General features: G+C 38.3%; 1 protein-coding gene across 3 annotated transcripts in view; it reads left to right on the top strand.

The window, feature by feature from the left end:
- Positions 1-19,286, top strand: part of CTTNBP2 (cortactin binding protein 2) — a 171,805-nt gene that overhangs the window by 67,156 nt on the left and 85,363 nt on the right. Inside the window, exons 4-6 of one of the 3 annotated variants that reach the window (XM_024128757.1) lie at positions 9,103-10,732; positions 17,033-17,236; positions 18,654-18,753. In XM_024128757.1, coding sequence (XP_023984525.1) covers positions 9,103-10,732; positions 17,033-17,236; positions 18,654-18,753 — 1,934 coding nt within the window. Of the gene's footprint in view, positions 1-9,102; positions 10,733-17,032; positions 17,237-18,653; positions 18,754-19,286 lie in introns of those variants that run through there. The other 2 variants (XM_028489835.2, XM_024128762.3) reach the window with 2 other exon arrangements.

Genomic DNA, 19,286 nt, shown 5'->3' on the forward strand with positions numbered 1-19,286 from the left:
GTATTTTTTTTTCTTGCAGGCTCATCGTACACTTTTCTTTTCCCAACCCCTGCAATTAGCTCTTACTCCCAGAAGCTGTTACTTCCATTCCTTTTTAATAGAAAATGGTGTCTAGAAATGAAACTAAAGCTAGGAAATTATGTATAATTATCATATTTATACATATATTTTATATACATACAAATCTATATTTTATTTATCTATAGTTCTGTCTGTATGAAACCATGAGTTCATACTTATATTGACACCTCAGATTCTAATCCAAAACCATAGGGGGTACATTCTTGTCCTTTCTCTATTTAAAACTAACTTCTCCAACAGTGAGAAAGCTGGAACCCATTATACTTCAATATATTACTCATGTACTCCAGCCTAGAACACACAGAGAGTAGTTTCAGAATTGTTAATCCATAGCACTATAAAAAGCAAACATGCAAACCTGGAATTCACTATTGTTTGTAGCTTTTAAAGAGATATTTACATTAAAGTGAAATTTACATCTTAAGCACACAAATTGATGTTTAAAAAATGCATATACTTGTGTAAGCTATACCCCTTACAAGATAGAAAATGTTTCCTTTACCATAGAGAGTTTCCTGGAGTGTCTTCTCCATAAATCCCTCCCCCACTTCAGGCAGCCACTGAACACTCTTCTGATTTTCTCATCATGGATTAGTCTTACCTCTATACTACAACTTCAGGTAAATGATGACTGTAGTTAAATAATAAGCCTTAAATGTACAAACCACAAGTCTTTCAACTTTGTTATTCTTTATAAAAGTTGTTTTGGCTGTTCTAGGTCGTTTGCATTTCCATAAAAATTTAAAATCAGTTTGCTGGTTTCTCTGAAAGTTTTCAGGGATTGAAGTTCCATTGATCCTTTAATATGTTGAAAATTGACATCTTTAACAAAATTGAGTCTTCCAATCCATGATTATAGTATTTTTCTTCATTTTTTTCAGGTCTTCATGGTTTCTTTTAGCAGTGTTTTACTGTTTTTAGTTTAGTAGTCTTAAATGTCTTTTGTTGGGTTTATTTCTAAATATTTGATGCTATTATAAACACAAGTTTTTGCCAAACATTGGTTTCTAGTATACAGGTAGTCAATTGATTTTTTGTATGTTGACATTGTATCCTGTGATCTTGCTAATCTTGCTTATCAGTTTTAACAGTTGTTTTGTATATTTTATATGATTTTGTAGGTAAAGAAGCATGTTACCTATGAACAGAACCCATTTTACTTTTTCCTTTCCAAATTGCCTGCCTTCCTCTTTTCCTTTTTTTCCCCATCATTGCGCTGACTAGAACCTCCAATACAACGTTGAACAGAAATAGTGAGAGCAGACTTCAGAGGCTTTTCCTTTACTTAGGGAGAAAACAGTCTGTTTCATGATTAAGTATGATGTTAGCTGTACTTTGTTATAGATGCCCTTTATCTCATTAAGGTTTCATTCTATTCTTTGTTGAGTGGTTTTTTTATCATGATTGAGTTTTGAATTTTGCAAAATGGTTTATCTTCATCTGTTGCTGTGGTCATGGTTTTGCTCTTTATTCGTTTAATGTGATGAATCACACTAATTGATTTTCAAATTTTAAACCAACTTGGATTCCTGAGGTGAACTTCAGTGGGTCACCTTTTATTACTCTTTTTAAATATTGCTGGATTCAGTTTGCCTATATTTTGCTAAGGAGTTTTGTGTGTGTGTTCATGAGTGATAATTTTTCTGTAAATTTTAAAATAATACTTGACTGGTTTTGATATGAAAGTAATCCTGGATTCATAAAGGAAAATGGAAGCATTTCCTTCTTTATTTTCTGAAATGGCATGTTTAAGTTTGGCTTTCTTTAATGTTTGGTAGAAGTCACTAGTAAATCCATATGAGTTAGAGGTTTTCTTTAGGGGAAAATTTTTATTTGTGAATTCAGTTTCTCATAAAGATATAAAGCTATTTCAATCTTTTATTCCATTTTATGTCAATTCTGAAAGTTGTATGTTTCAGAAGAATTTGATTTGTTGAATTTATTGGCACAAGGTTTTCATTGTTATCCTTTTAATATTCATTCCGTAGTGGTAGCCCATCTTTTATTCCTTTTATTTGTAATTTGTGTTTTTCTATATTTCTTAATCTGTTCTTTAAATGTTTAACAATATTAATGATATTTTATTTGAAAAACAACTTTTGGCCTTGTTAATTTCTCTATCATTTGTCTCTTGTATTTCATTGATTTTTAACCTTTATTTCTTTCCTTTTACTTTGTCTTTCATTCACCTAACTTTTCCTCGCTTCTTAAGGTAACACTTAGATGACTGATTTGAGACAACTCTTGTTTTTTAAAAAATTTTATTTAATTGTAGTTGATTTACAATGTTGTGTTTAATTTCTTCTGTACAGCAAAGTGACTCCGTTACACATTTATATATTCTTTTCCATTATGGTTTATCACAGAATATTGAATATAGTTCCCTGTGATATACAGTAGGACCTTGTTGTTTATCCATTCTGTATATAACAGTTTGCATCTGCTAATTCCAAACTCCAGTCCTCCATCCCCACCTGCTTCCCCACCCCCAGCAAACACAAATCTGTTTTCTATATCTGTGAGTCTGTTTTTGTTTTGTAGACGAGTTCATTTGTGTCGTATTTTAGATTGCACATATAAGTGATATCATATGGTATTTATCTTTCTCTTTCTGACTTACTTCACTTAGTATGATAATCTCTATGTCCATCCATGTTGTTGCAAGTAGCATTATTTCATTCTTTTTAACCGCTGAGTAATATTCCATTTTGTGTATGTATGTGTGTGTGTATATATATATATACACACACACACTATATCTTCTTTATCTATTCATCTGTCGATGGATCTTCTTTATCTGTTCATCTGTTGATGGACATTTAGGTTGCTTCCTTGTCTTGGTTATTGTAAATAGTGCTGCTGTGAACATAGGGGTGCATGTATCTTTTCAAAATGTAGTTTTGTCTGGATATATGCCCAGGAGTGGGATTGCTGGGTCCTATGGCAAGTCTCTTTTTAGTTTTTTGAGGAACCTCCATACTGTTCTCCATAGTGGCTGCACCAATTTACATTCCCACCAACAGTGTAAGAGGGTTCCCTTTTTTCCACACGCTCTTCAGCATTTATTATTTGTAGACTTTTTATTTATTTATTTCTTTTTAAAAATTTATTTATTTTATTTATTTTTACTTTTTTAGCTGTGTTGGGTCTTCGTTGCTGCGCGCGGGCTTTCTCTAGTTGCAGCGAGCAGGGGCTACTCTTCGTTGCGGTGCGCGGGCTTCTCATTGTGGTGGCTTCTCTTGTCGCGGAGCATGGGCTCTAGGTGCGCAGGCTTCAGTAGCTGTGGCTCGCGGGCTCTAGAGCGCAGGCTCAGTAGTTGTGGCGCACGGGCCTAGCCGCTTCGCGGCATGTGGGATCTTCCCGGACTGGGGCACGAACCCATGTCCCCTGCATTGGCAGGCGGATTCTTAACCACTGCACCACCAGGGAAGCCCTGTAGACTTTTTAATGATATCCTTTCTGACTGGTGTGAGATGGTACCTCATTGTTGTTTTGATTTGCATTTCTCTAATTGGTGGTGATGAGCGCCTTTTCATGTGCCTGTTGGCCATCTGTATGTCTTCTTTGGGAGAAAACTCTTCTAATGTAAGCAATTAAAGGTATAAGTTTGTCTGTATCCTCTGCTTTATCTGCCTTTAAATACTCCTCTTGCACTGCATCCCACAAATTTTGATATTTTTTATTTTCAATCAGCCCCAAATATATTCTAACTTCCTGTGTGATTTCTTCTTAAACTTTTGTACTATTTAGAACTATGTTTTATTTTTGAATTTTGGGGTATTATTAATATCTTATTGTGATTTATTTACAATTTAATTCTGCTGTGGTCAGAGAACATATTCTGTAACATTTTGGTCTTTTGTAATTTTTTGGTGGTTTTTAATAGCTCAGCAAGGGCATCGGGAAAGACTGCATCATCTGTAGACCTCGGGTATTCTATTCCATAGTGTCATTTAGCACAGGTGATCTTCATAGTGTTATTCGGAGCTACTGTATTGCTGATTTTTTAATCTAGATGAGAGAAAATTGTTATAGATTTGTGTTTCTCCCTTCTGTCAGTTCTTGCTTCATGTATTTTGGAGATAATAAATCAGCCATCATTTATATTGCAGTTTCTCTGTATGTAATGTGTCTTTTTCTCTGGCTGCTTTCAATATCATTTCTTATCTTTGTTTTCATCAGGTTTACTATGATGTGCCTAGGTATGGTTTTCTTTATATTTATCCTGTTTTGGGATTTCTGAGCTTCGTGGATATGTAAGTTTGTTTTCTACCAAATTTGTGAATTTGGGGGCCATTTTTTTCTTTTAATATATTTTTCTTCCCCATTCTCTCTTTCTTCACCCTTTGGAAATCCAGTTATGTGGAATTTAGACCACTTTATGTTGTCCTACAGGTCACTGAAGTGCTCTTCACTTTTTCAGTCCTTCTTTTCTGTGTTCCTCAAATTGGATACTTTCTTTTGCTCTATTTTCAAATTCATTCTTTTTTCTTTTCTTTTTTAAGTTTTCCTCTCTCAAATATTCTATTAAGCTCATTCACTCAACTTTTTCTTTTCAATTTAGATATTATGCTTTTCAGTTCTAGACTTTCCACTTGTTTCTAGTTTGCATTTCTATGCTAAGACTCCTATCCTGTTCAGTCACTGCAACTATATTTTCTTAGAAAATGGCTGCTTTAAGAGTCTTGTTTGCAAATTCCAGTATAGATCATCTTAAGATCAGTTTCTGTTTGAGTACATTTCTCTTGACAATGGATCACCTAAAATAAGTTTTTTGCATGCCCAGTAATTTTTTATTGCATACTAGACATTATGGATGATGTGGTACAGAGACTGTGGATTCTGTTATCTTCTGAAGAGTGTATTTCTAGTAAGTAGTTAACCTGGTTAGATTCATACTCTGAACTCTGGCTTTTTGCAGTTGGCAATAGCTGAAGTAATTGCTCAGTTCTCCATCCAGGAGCCATCTCTGTCATTCAGTATGGAATCTCTCCTGCGAATGTATAATTCAAGAGTTAACCAGTGATGCTGGTGAGGTTAGTTGCAGTGGCTCCAGTTTCATCCTCTGGCTCCTCAAGCCAGTGTAAGGGGTGCTTCGTGCTTGAGCTTCTGCTGCCAGAGCTGTCAGCACAGGGAATAGCCCTCACTTGAAAAGCTATACAAGGGGAAATCTCATCCAGTGCTGTTGACTTCTTCCTAATGGGAAGGTGTACTCCTCTCCTATTTTTATCACTTTTATTGCTCTCCAGAGCCTTCAAATAGTTATTTTCTTAATATGTTTTCAAATGTTTATCATTATTATCTGCAGGAGAAGATAGTCTAATAAAAGTTGTTTCACCATTACCGGTAGTGGAACTTTCTCTGATGTACTTTGTATTGTTATATTATAATTGCTATCAAACTTATAAAAACATCATGTGTATGTTTAATATGGTCAACTCTCTAGATCTTTGTTTGCCTGTAAATGTGTTTTCAGAGGAAAACGCTGTGTAAAACTGACATTTTTAAATAGCACAAATAGTTATTATGTTATGAAATGAAAACTTAACCTTTTTTAGTGCCAGGCACAATGGTACTTTACATGTGTTTGCGTCATTTAATCCTACAATGTAATGACTGTCATTGCTCTGTTGTGCAGATAAGAGAACCAAACAGAACTGATCTTTAGAGGGAAAACTTAGCAAGGTGACACAGCCAAGAAGTTGGGATAAGAACTTAGTACTATAGTTCTTACTCTTTCAAGAACAAGAACTTTGTCTCTGGGCCCAGAATAGTCAAGGAATTTTTTTTAATATAAAAATTATTTTTTAAGTATGGGAATATGTTTATATACTGATTGGAAGGAGCTGATAAAGAGGAAGACGTTTAATATTTATAAAGACCAGTGTGATCACTGATGGAGCAAGTCAGAGGTGACAGGAAGTAATGAAGTTAATTGTTGAAGAAAGTCTGACCTTCAGCAGATGGAAACCTCTCTCCCTTAGAGTGAAGGGAAGGACGTATGGATTGGAGTGGCTATAAAAATGCTTAAGGGACGAGACAGGATGTAGAGGGAGTGAGTTAGTCTGAATTTTCTTGATAAAAGAGTCTATTAGGGTAGACTGAGAGTCTCTTAAGTTGTCATTGGGTGAAGTATTGAGGAGAGTAGCAGAGGTTTAAATATTCCCTGACGTAATAAATGGTAGAGGAGGCTAAACAGAGTTAGGTAGAGTGATTGATGATTGGGGCTCAGAGCTCAATTGAGTTTGGAACCATGTGTTGTAGGTGCATCAGTTATGTGGTTTCCTCTGTGCTTTGCTATCTGTAGTGAGATTAAAAAGACTCATGTTCCTCCGAGATAGGATTTATAAGGCACGAGTGATGTAAGGACAAAGATGCAGAAGAATTATGGGTGCTTTTATAGAAGTATAGTTTTCTGTATAAATATATGAGATTAGTTGTGTTGATCTCCTGTTGGAAGTCTTTAATTTGATTCTAAAATGTAAGATGGAAGTTATTTCAAAAATAAAGTGTGATGACCCATAGTATAGAAATACCATGGGCAGCATGTGTGATGTGGTGGGAAAAACTTGAGACAGTTGGAGACCTGAATGAGTGCCGGGATCCTGACACAGAATAACTGGATGGCATCAGGGAAATCTCCAACTTGGCCTCTAGTTAGTTGTTTTATAAAGTGCAGGTAGCCCTTAAATTCTACAAGAAAACTTTTTTTCCCACCTTCAGAGATAAATTAGGAAAATCATATTTTAAAAATAAGCTGAAAATTGACCTGATATATGCTTTTTCCTATGTTGCTATAAGAATTTGGAAGGGGAGGGGGTAATACAAAACATATTTAATATTTTCTTTATAGCTCTCATTTTCTGTATGCCTTCCATAGCAACCTATTGCTTGATGCATTTAGAAGAGTTAAAAGTGCTTTAGCTATTAATAAGTCCAATTTTCTGTGAGGCACCCAGATGAATAAAATATACATATACGTCTAGTATAGGACAGCACTATTGTTTCCCAAATCTTACGTAATCTACTTATGAAGTCACCCCCAAATTTCATATAGTAGAATAGAGTGTATGTGTATGGATAGTTGTCTCTAATTATTCTTGGGGAATTACCTGTATTCCTGATCACCTCTTTATAGGACCCATTGCATTGCTATTCGGCGACTTCCTGAAAGCAGGAAGAATCCCAAAGTAAATGAATAATACCTCTGACTGCTCGTTGGGCAGTGAGCCGTTCTCTGCTTTTGGTCTCGTGCATGACTGAGGGGAATGGGGTAATGGATTTCATGGTGAGGAACAGGAGCACATTCTCAATTGATGGATCATGTGAGCATCTCCTTCCTCTATTACTGATGACTTGGAACTGGCTTGAATAATTCCTGTCTCTTTTGAGAGTATATTTGTGTTTAACATCTGGGGGTTGGGGGAGTCCTTTCCATGTCTTTAATCAGGTAGATATACTTTAACCTTAAACTGTAAGGCCCTTTATGGACCACCAAGGGAAAGTTTCTCTAGTTGAGAAGGTAAGGCATGTGGACCGGCCTGACTACTACAGCCCAGCTTGGGATGTATCCCTCACAAGCACCTCATGGCAGATGTTTCCTGGAGAGAAGTGAGAAACCTGGGTGAACATGTTGGAATAGTGCATCTGTAAGGCCTTTGTATCCCAAAAGTCCATCAGCCTTTGGAAGTTTGATGTCTTTGTGAACTGTGTTAATTTCATTCATTCAGTCAATAATTTATTAAGCACCACTGTGTGCCAGAGACTGTTCTAGGTCTTGGGGACACAGCAGCAAAGAAGACACAGTCCCTGCCCTCGTGGAGTCCTGTTCTAGTCGAGGTAGGCAGGTGCTAACCAAAGAGTGATAAGTACAGGGGTGGGAAGGACTGTTGTCTTCCACAGGATGGTGAGGGCAGCCTCGCTGTGAAGGTGACAGTTGAGCAGAGTCCTGAAGGAAGTAAAAGAGCCAGGCTTTCGTGCCGTTGGGTGTTTTTGCGCATATTAGAAAACCCCACCTGGAGGTTTAAAAGTTTTTAGAAGCTTCTTCTCTATGTTGATCAGTTAAGCAAATGTTGCTTTGGAAAGCCTAAATCCTAGGGACCTGTGGCTCAGTGAGCAGACAGAGCCTTTTCCTAAAGGAAAATGCTCCCTTCTTTCCAGGCAGATACAACCCCAGGCCTGGGCAGATGTGTGGTGAGAAGGCAGAGCTGGATTTCGGTCCCTCTCATCCCTGCAGCCGGTCACCCTTGTGCAGTGCACAGACTCCTCAGTGCAGGCGCCCTGTGTGATGGGTTGTGGTGGAATTTCTCGGCAAGATCAGAGACAATGAGGCAGGATGATGTTCAAGAAACTCCGGGGAGACCAGTGTCATGGGAGCCAAGTGGGCAAAGTGGGATTGAAGGGAGATGAGGTCCGACTTGGGGTTCACTGATACTGATTGTATTTCTAATAAGATATTTCTTATGTATTAGTTCAAAGAACTTTCATATATGATTTTACATGATTTTTACAGCAACCCGTCATAAGCTCAAAGAAGTTTACAGAAAACTAAGTAATATGATTAGCAAGTATAGGAGTTTAGAAATTAACTGAAGTCCTCTGTTTTCAGCACTTTTTATTATACAGTGCCTCAAAGATTAGTAATTTTAAGGCATTAAACCTTAAAAAAAAAAAAATCAGTTCCCTAACAGAGTTCTGTGTTTACAAAGCAGACCTTGCTGAACTCTGTGTTGTGATTTGAAGCATCAGGTAACTGTTCTCCTTTTCTACAGTTAACTGTAATACATTAAATTTTTTTTTCTGTTGCTGTAATTTAGATGTTTTTTGTAAAACCGTTTACATCTATTTTCTCATTTTAATGAGTCTCTAAAATATTATCTGTCATCTCACAACACATTTCAGAAATGTGGCACTCTAACCCAAACCATGTAATTTTTACAAAATTAATAAAAATCTCTCCACTTCTTTGGCTGAAAGAATCCTCTGCCTATTAATCAGGGCTGTCCTGTGCATTTCTTTCAGCTGGAGATGGAAAAGCTTCAGCTCCAAGCCCTGGAGCAAGAGCACAGGAAGCTGGCTGCCCGCCTGGAGGACGAGCGAGGCAAGAACAAGCACGTGGTCCTGATGCTGGTCAGGGAGTGCAAGCAGCTCTCAGGCAAAGTCCTCGAGGAGGCCCAGAAGCTAGAAGAGGTGATGGCCAAACTGGAAGAGGAGAAGAAAAAGACGAGTGCGTTAGAAGAGGAACTCGCCACTGAGAAACGAAGAAGCGCAGAAATGGAAGCTCAGATGGAAAAACAGCTCTCAGAGTTTGACACAGAGCGGGAACAGCTTCGTGCCAAGCTGCACCGAGAAGAAGCACACACCACTGACCTCAAGGAGGAGATAGACAAGATGAAGAAGATGATCGAGCAACTGAAAAGGGGAAATGACAGCAAACCCAGCCTCTCTCTCCCCCGGAAGACAAAAGATAGACGTTTGGTTTCTACATCTGTGGGAACAGAGGGACCGATGACAAGATCTGTTGCATGCCAGACAGACCTAGTGATAGAGAGCACGGACCCCGTGAAGAAGTCACCTTTGACCGTGCCTGTAAAGCCTGCCATGGGGAGCCCCCTAGTTTCCACCAATGCGAAGGGGAATGCGTGTGCCAGTGCTGACTTGGTCAGGCCAGGTATCGACAGGCAGGCTTCCCACGGTGACTTGACTGGCTCCTCTCTGCCCACTGCCCCACCTCCAAGCGCAAACAGAATCGAGGAGAATGGACCGAGCGGCGGCTCAACACCAGATTTAACCAGTAGCGCATCCCCACTTCCCAGCACCGCCGCCCCGGCCGCTGGGCACACGCCTGCCCCACCTCCTCACAGTTTACATTCACCGTGTGCCAACGCGCCTCTGCATCCAGGCCTGAACCCGCGAATCCAAGCAGCTCGGTTTCGGTTTCAGGTCAATGCTAATGACCCAGACCAAAACGGAAACACCACCCAAAGTCCTCCATCCAGAGATGTATCTCCTACCAGTCGTGACAACCTAGTGGCCAAACAGCTAGCTCGGAATACTGTGACCCAAGCACTATCAAGATTTACGAGCCCTCCAGCGGGAGCGCCCCCGAGACCTGGAGTGCCCCCGACGGGGGACGTTGGCACCTACCCCCCGGTCGGTCGGACCAGTTTAAAGACTCCTGGTGCCGCACGAGTTGACAGAGGAAACCCTCCTCCCATCCCTCCCAAAAAGCCAGGGCTCTCCCACACTCCTTCTCCACCGCACCCGCAGCTCAAGGTTGTCATGGATAGCAGCAGGGCCTCCAATGCAGGGGCCAAAGTTGATAACAAAACTGTGGCTTCGCCTCCTTCCAGTTTGCCCCAAGGGAACAGGGTAATAAGTGAGGAGAATCTCCTTAAGTCTTCCTCCCCTCAGCTGCCACCAAAACCATCCATAGATTTAACTGTGGCACCTGCAGGCTGTGCCGTTTCAGCCCTGGCCACGTCTCAGGTGGGTGCCTGGCCTGCTGAAACCCCTGGACTGAACCAACCTGCATGTTCAGAAAGTTCCCTTGTCATTCCCACCACCATTGCCTTTCGCTCTTCCATAAACCCTGTTAGTGCCTCATCCTGTAGAGCAGGTGCCTCAGACAGCCTCCTGGTAACAGCATCAGGTAAAGGGATTGGAATGTTATACCCTTCTTTAAGAATGTGGCCTGTCCTCTCACTTGCCTTTGTTTCCTTCACATTGCCTTGAAACTTTTTTTTTAATTTGATACTTTTTTTTTTTTTTTTTTTCTATTTCTTTCCTCTCTTTTTTTGTGTTTTCCTCTAAAGGCTCCGGGGTATGGTGATTCATCTTGCTATATGAATTGTGGTTTTATTATGCTAAGTGTTGTCTTTTAAAAATAACCTGAAAGTAGTGGCTTGGAGCACATGGAGACCATTAATTTAGAGAGACTGAAGCATTTCCATGGGAGGAAGGGCTCGTCCTTCTTATTAAATATCTATCTCAGAAGACTTCACTATTAGTGAGCCATTGCCAGACAGTATGCGTTCAGTTCTGTCCCTTCTGAGATGACATCTGAAAGAATGCTTTCAGGTAGTTATTAACACTACAGTCAACCTTGGATTATCAAATTGATTAGAGGTGTTCTGTAATTGGTATATCCTAAGTTTTAATATCAGTTTGGTGTTTACTTTTTTTAACCTCAAAATTAGTGTGTATATTTGTAAATCTCTGTTCTAAGTTTAGTTTATTTCAGAAGTCATTTAGAGCTGTCATCTTCTAACACTTGAGCACAGATGGATAACATAGCATGTGGGCTATATTAGAGAAGGTTTCCATTGCAGATGTGGTTTATGAAGTCACCGAATCTGGGACTCTTGAACAAAGAATCGATAAAGAACTGGATTTTTCCCTTTCGTTATATAGTGCCAGAGGAAGCATTGCTTTTTATTGGCATTCATCTTTCACTGAGTAAATGTGGCTCTAAAATAATGTTACGGTGTCATAGTTCTGTTGAAACTTTGCAGGGTCTCTTCTACCCCAGGATCTTAGTGTTTAGTAGAGACTGTTGGTTCTAATGAGAGAGAACTTTAAGAATTAAAGGAAGATTTGAGCTGTGTTATATTTAAAATTTAGCGAGAAGCATGGGAATAAGAAAAACAGGTAGTACTGTACTTGCTAATTATCAGGTAATGAGAGCAGTATAATGGGACTTATCCAATTATAAGCTGTCTCCTTGAAATTAAGCTCTTTAAGAGGCTAGATTCATATTTTAAAGGGCAAAATTGGGAATTGGAAACAGGATGGACTTTGATGTCAGTCAGATCTGCCTTGGAATCTAGGCTCTGCCATTTACAGCTGTGTGTTTTGGGGGATTTTTCTTGAACTGAGCAACTTTTCTCATCTTTAACATGGAGCTTATGCTGCTCATATTGGGGAGGGTGGCTATTAGGAGGATTTAATATCATAACGTACAAAGAGCATGGTATTGAGCTTAGAGCAGCATGAGTGATGAACAAAAAGAGGTGATATTACTGCTTCAATTTACTGTTGCTGAAAGCATTTTGAAAATTTGCTTTAGAATTGACTCCGGTATTGCTTTGGGATGTCTTTCCAGGCATTGAGCATTCCATATTTTTTTTTAATCTAAAATGGTATTACTGAGCTGGATGGCCTTTCTCATGGCCTAAAATGATGTTAGCTGTTTCCCACAAGTTAAATCCACCCTCATAGGAGGAATTTTTGCTACCATTCAGGAGCATCAGAGAATGTTCTGTAAGGACTTAAGGTAGTTGCAAAACACAAGTTCCAAAAATGTTTGGGGACGTGGCAGTGCTGTTGACATAAATGCATAGACTATAAAACAGAAAACACTTCCTGGGATATATGAATTTTGCCAGTTTTTAAAAAAATACAAAGCCATCTTTGCTTTATACCCCAGTGCTTTGCCAGTAGTTGCCTTGGTCATTACGTGCTCCAGGGTTCAGCTCCAAATGCCCTTTGTTTTCCGTGGAAAAGCTTTAATATCAGGATCTGTGACTGAAGAACTTTTGACAGCAGGATTTCTTTTTTTTTTTTTTTTTTTTTTTTTGGCGGTACGCAGGCTTCTCACTGCTGTGGACTCTCCTGTTGCAGAGCACAGGCTCTGGACGCACAGGCTCAGTGGCCATGGCTCATGGGCCTAGCTGCTCCGCGGCACGTGGGATCTTCCCAGACCAGGGCAAGAACCCGTGTCCCCTGCATCGGCAGGCGGACTCTCAACCACTGTGCCACCAGGGAAGCACGGGCCCAGCCGCTCCGCGGCATGTGGGATCCTCCCAGACCGGGGCGCGAACCCGATTCCCCCGCATCGGCAGGCGGACGCGCAACCACTGCGCCACCAGGGAAGCCCGACAGTAGGATTCTAAGTTAGCCTTTAAAGTCAGAGAATTCCTAGTCCATTATTTATTCACTAAAATGCCCTGCCTAGGATACAGTGGGATTTTGGATAAAGGAACCATAACTCCTCTGAAAAAACGCCTTTGCTTGTGTCTAGAGAACAAAAGAGGATAAATAGTGGAACCAAAGAAATAGCAGTCACTGAAGATCTGTGAAACTGGTTCCTCATTTTCTGTTGTCTGATTTTGCAGTTTGGCCAAAATATTCTTAGAACTGCAGGATTGCATTTGGTGCGGTAACAAGCTTCTTTGTCATTTGATTATAAGATATAGTTTATTAGGAGAAAATGGAGGCAGTGGAAGTTGTTAGTCATCAGCAAGAATTTACTGAACATCCATTCTATTGGGGGGATAGAAATGTTATTGCAGTTACATAGTTGGGGTGTATAACTCAACCGTGGATGTACGTCAACCTAAACTTTCCAAATGAGATATAGGATTTCACCTGTTTTCCATTTAGATGCCCCTATTTTTGCTGCTGTGCCCGCTGCAACTAGGAAGCACCCTCCATCCTCCTTCTCAACCTACCTGTGCCTGGGTGAGCATGTGCCTCGCCAAAGCATAGGCTCAGTGAAGGGTATTCATCTTGTAAATAGCCACTAATGTCATTGTGATTGGTAAGAGCAGGACATGGGGACAGAGCATGTCTATCAAATACCTGGTTGATGTGTTTTCCAATGTCGGTGATGAAAAGAGCACTGGACTGAGTATAAAAAGGCAGCGTCAGTCCATTTCTGCTCCTTGCTATGTATTACCCTGAAGAGCAAATTCTCTCTGAGCTATTAGTTTTTCCATCTAAAAATGAAAGCACTGAACCAAAAAAGTAATAATAGTTCCAAAAACCAAAAAGATGTATTAAACTTGCCTGTTGAATTTTTCAAATAGCAGTTCACTACCTCTCCCTCTTTGGAAATCTAGATCCCATGATCTTTCAAACTCTAAAAATCTGTTTCGATGTCAGCTTATATGTATGATAAACAATTATGATTAAATTAAAGCACTGAGGAGAATTGCAGTGACAAAAGATACCACTTTAATGAATTGTGTTGTAAATTACTGTTAACTCGATTAGCAGTTTTATAGCCAAATGTTAAATTTTTAAATAACCTTTAAAATTATAAACAAATTAGAATTTCTTGCTGCTGCTGACCTTGTCAAATGAACACATTTTAATTGTTAGGTGAACAGAAGCCTAAACCAGAGGCAACTGAGTTTCCATACCCTTGCAAATGTTTTTTCTGTTTTTTAAAAAAATTATTATTTGATACATTTTATTTAATTTGGTTCAGATTTTTTTCCTTAGGTAAACATATTTTAAAAATTATCCTCCATGTTTAATTGGCTTAAAGGCTAAGTCAGAAAACGAGATTGATCTGAGCTATGAATGAGATTAACCTTCTCCACACTCTGAAGCTGATGCCAGAAGCTGTTCTCCACTCCTCTGCCGTTGCATGTTCTGTCTGTTCCCTTCATCATTGCACGTTCTGCCAGGTGCTCACTTTTACTAATGTTTGCACATGATACTTCAAAGCTGAATGACCTTTTTCTAAAATCATTAAAGTAGCTGTATGACTGCAGGTATGTTCTATCATTACTTAACCATTACTTAACCAGTCAACTAAATATTATCACTTTTATAATTGTCGGGAATTTCAAATGAACAGTAAAGTCTCATGGTGAAGTTTTATTTTTCCCATCTTTATAGCAGGATTTATTATAATAACTTAAGCTTGCCTGTGCTGGAGAAAATTGAAAATGATAGTGGAGATAAAAAATGTAGTTAAACTTTAAGAATACTTGGTATTTATAAAGCATTTTTCACTTTTAAACGATTATTAAGTGTGTTTAAAATAAGAAAATAAAATTGATATATATTCTTCTGGAGTTTTGTGTAACAGAACTGTAAGACTCTTGAGTGGTCTAGAGATTGAGAAAATTTTTGAATAAAATATTTTGTCTTAAGATAGCTTAACATTAGAAATGGAGTTTCCCAGGAAATTATTTCCATAATGGAATATTTCCATTAAAAAAGTTAAAATATATTTACATTTTAATTGTCCCCCAAAGCCCAGAATTGTATTAAAAAAAGAAAAATGAAAACAAAACCCAAAAGAATAGGAAACCATTTAATATATACCAGTTGATATTCTTAAAAGGGTATCAAGAACTGAGACCCCTGGGGTGAGGTAGAGGGATTGAGAGAGACAAGGAGAGACCGAGAAAGGGGACTGGGGTCAAGGTCGGGAGGGAGGAAAGGGAGAGAGACAGATAGACAGACTGACTGAACATGAGCCACAGTGCCTCCTATTCCACAGAGGACCACAGTACCAATGCGTTCGAATTGCTTTTGTGTTTGCTTTGCAGTCAAGGTTTCATACCTTGGTGTTTATAATTTCTCTGTTTATCATCTATTTCTAGTAAGTACTGATTTAATTTTTGTGGGCTTGTTTTTTTGTTTGTTTTTAAGAAAATACAAAAGGTAAAATGTATCAGAGAGGAGCCTTCTTGTAAGTATGAAGTAAAAAATCTTACTTTTGTAAGAAGAGCTAATGAATATCAATGGGAAAATATCGTAAAGTTTAGATAAATATTTAATTCTGTGAGCAATGAATTTTATGTTATTGCAGTCTAATAGGGTAAAAGCAATAAATTACTCAGAGACCCAAATAGTTGATTCTGAAGGTATAATATCCAGTTTTTAATAAGCAGTTTCATTTGTAGAAACTGCTTTGTTTTTTTTTTTCCCCAAAGAATCTTTAAAATACTGAGAAATACTTTGATATGCACTTTTTTTTAATACTTAGTGAAATAATTGAAGGCCAGTAATTCAAGATTCAATTATAAGACTTTATTACATATTAATATAACACCCGTGTACTTAGAATATTATCCTGTTACCAAGGTGCAGGGAATATAAAAGCTCCACTATTGTATCTTACTACAGAGAATGTTACCAGACAGAGGTAGAAAGTGTACCCCAGGAGTGAATATGTGCACATATGCCCCATATACACACCAACTTTCAGGTTTTGGGGGCTCCATAAGGAAGAAATAAAAATGACTTATTTTGAAAGTTAATTGTATTTAAGCCTAAAATACACTAAATACCTATATATCATGTTAAATAAACATTTTTACTTTACTGTTTTTACAGCCTTTTGATCAAGGAAGAATTCAGAAAATTTTCCATGCTATATGCAGCCGACTTCACACACTTAACAGATTCTCTTCTAAAGCTGCTAAATACTGATGAGAAATCTCTATGATAACTCTTAATGACTTTTGTTAAAACTATATGGTAGAGTGTTCTGTTTTGTTGGCTGATTAAAAGTTTTTGGTACAAAATGTGAAGATGGCCAGATGACATAGTCTTCAAAATTGTGTATTGAATATTTGTGCTGGTATAGTCTATATATGTTGTGCTTCTGTTAGCTCTTGACACTGAATAGAAGTTGGCTGCCCATTATCTTTCTTCCCAAATAAGGTAATTCAAGGAATGTAAATAGATTCCTTGACAGTATTTGGTCCATCTCAGTGGTTTATGTAAAATTTATATCGAGTACCTTGGAAACATTGTAGAAAAAGGAAAATTTCTATTTTTTAGAATTATCTCTATCTTATACCTAAAGATATCTATCAGTTGATACCCAAAATTGAGGAAATCTGTACATAATTTTAAAATTCAAATTGTTTTGAAACCCTGAGGAGGAGTTTGAACTTTCAAATCGAGACAGCCTTCTTAGTTTCCTAAAACCAATCACCACTTTAACACTTATCTGTGCAAGACTGACGACTAAAAATAATTTGTCACCATGTATGTTAATTTAACTAGCAGCAGATATAAGATTGAAATAACAGTACAGATTTATGCTAAAGTAACTATTAACAGATTGATAATGTTAGAAACCACATAATCCTCTAGGGGTACATGTTCATGTGTCTCTGTGTGTGTAATTCATAAAGGAGTGGGTAATATCTGTCTCTTGACCTTCCTCCTACTCTCTAACTGGGGTCACTTTAACCCACAGGCTGGTCACCCTCCCTAACCCCTTTGCTAATGAGTGGTGGTCCTGCCCCCCTGGCTGGCAGGCCCACCCTTCTTCAGCAAGCTGCTGCCCAGGGAAATGTCACTTTATTATCAATGCTGCTTAATGAAGAAGGACTGGACATAAATTACTCCTGTGAAGATGGCCATTCTGCCTTGTATTCTGCTGCTAAGAATGGACATACAGGTAAGATGGTGCCATCTTACCTCACTGTATCACCCTCTTGCAAAAGGATGCAGAATCAAAAGCACCTGTAACCACTGTTATGCGCAGAAGGTGAATTTAGGTTTCAAATTTTCTCTTTCAGGTAGAATAAATAACTTTTTTACATGATTTAAAGATTTTATAAGCATTTCAAAAATCCAAATTGGACAGTTCCGTAATAATCTGAACTTTTACTGCAGCTAGCAAAAAGTTATCTCGGTTTATGCACAATGAAATGTATTCGGTTTGTAGAAATTTGGGGTCTAGTAACTGTAAAGCACATTTTCAAATAAAGCCCCCCCCATCTGTTATCGCTTTGGCCAGGACAAAATAGCTCTAATTTGTCTGTTAGAAATAGCTGGTGTCTGTGAAAGCAGAGCCTTAGGGCTTTAGCACATGCTGCAGTGAGGGAAAGTTTTAGTAGTTAGGAAAGGCCATGGGTCTGAAATTGTTCTGTAGTTGGAACAATTCATAGTTATTTGGATTTTTTAAGAGAATGGAGAGGTTGTACAATTATAAACGACATATCGATGAAGTCAGGGAATTAATCTTGTTCCTTAAAAAGCAAATCTTATAGTCAAATATACTAAAACATAAAATAGTGCAGATAAAGAGATGATTCGATGGCAAAAAAGCAACGTCAAATAGTATTGCATATGTAAGCCATGTGATCCTCGGATAATTCACATAATGTGGCTTCCTTGGAAGTTTTCAGAGCTTCTCTGTGTTCGAGTGGACTACATGCAAGATTCTAGTGAACTACAAGATGATAGCTCATTATTTTAAAAGTATTTTGGAGTACTTCTTCAAAAGTACTGTGGGAATTTTCTCTAATGTATAATAACATGTGGAATGTGAGGTCTAGGTGATATTTTTGCCTGAGTCTGATGACTTTGGGTTCTCCTTGATCTTCATTCAGGGAGTTATGTATAAGATGACCACAACATGAAAGCATTTTAAAGATTAAATTAAACATCATAAAGTAAGAATTTAACTATTTAAATACAAAGAATGGTACATCAATTTGGTGAATGGATTTTGTTCTCCATCCAGTAATATTATTTTTGGGGATTGGCTGATGGGAAAATCTGGTAAAACATTTTCTGACATATGACAGTCCTTTCACTCATCAGCAACTCCTCTCCTCCCGCCCCGCCAAAAAAAAAGAAAGAAAGCATGTCTTAGTTGGTGACTCTGGGGTATTACAATCCTGGGGGAAAGGGGCTGCTTTCCCTTTATAATAGTCTGTGGAGTCTCACAGCGGCCCTGAAAAAATTGTCAGATGAGCTGTGCATGAGAGAGGTCCCTTGGGGTTAGTGTTTGTCTACAGCTCGTATAGAATTTGGTTCATCATGACTCTAAGTGGGGAATTAAAATGGCTTTCTATTAAAATCCATAGACTGTGTGAGATTGCTGTTGAATGCAGAAGCCCAAGTCAATGCTGCTGATAAAAATGGCTTCACACCCTTGTGTGCTGCAGCTGCTCAGGGACATTTCAAGTAAGTGATGCTCTTAATTCTTTTTTGTTTCCCTATGAAAAGAGCCTCTTTATAATTTGCACACATATTTTAGTTCTGGCTGAATGTGTAAACTAGTGCTTAAGATCCGTTGGCAAATAAATTCAGCTAAACTTATTTGAGGATTTAAATGCAAAGTAGGATCCTAAATTTGCTCTTCTTTTTTTTTGTTGTTGTTGTTTGTTTTTTATACAGCAGGTTCTTATTAGTCATCAGTTTTATACACATCAGTGTATACATGTCAATCCCAATCTCCCAATTCATCCCACCACCACCCCCATCCCCCCGCCGCTTTCCCTGCTTCTTGTCCATACGTTTGTTCTCTACATCTGTGTCTCAGCTTCGGCCCTGCAAACCGGCTCATCTGTACCATTTTTCTAGGTTCCACATACATGCGTTAATATACGATATTTGTTTTTCTCTTTCTGACTTACTTCACTCTGTATGACAGTCTCTGGATCCATCCACATCTCAACAAATGACTCAATTTCATTCCTTTTTATGGCTGAGTAATA

The sequence above is a fragment of the Physeter macrocephalus genome, chromosome 5 (genome assembly GCF_002837175.3).
Source record: "Physeter macrocephalus isolate SW-GA chromosome 5, ASM283717v5, whole genome shotgun sequence".
Taxonomy (NCBI): domain Eukaryota; kingdom Metazoa; phylum Chordata; class Mammalia; order Artiodactyla; family Physeteridae; genus Physeter; species Physeter macrocephalus.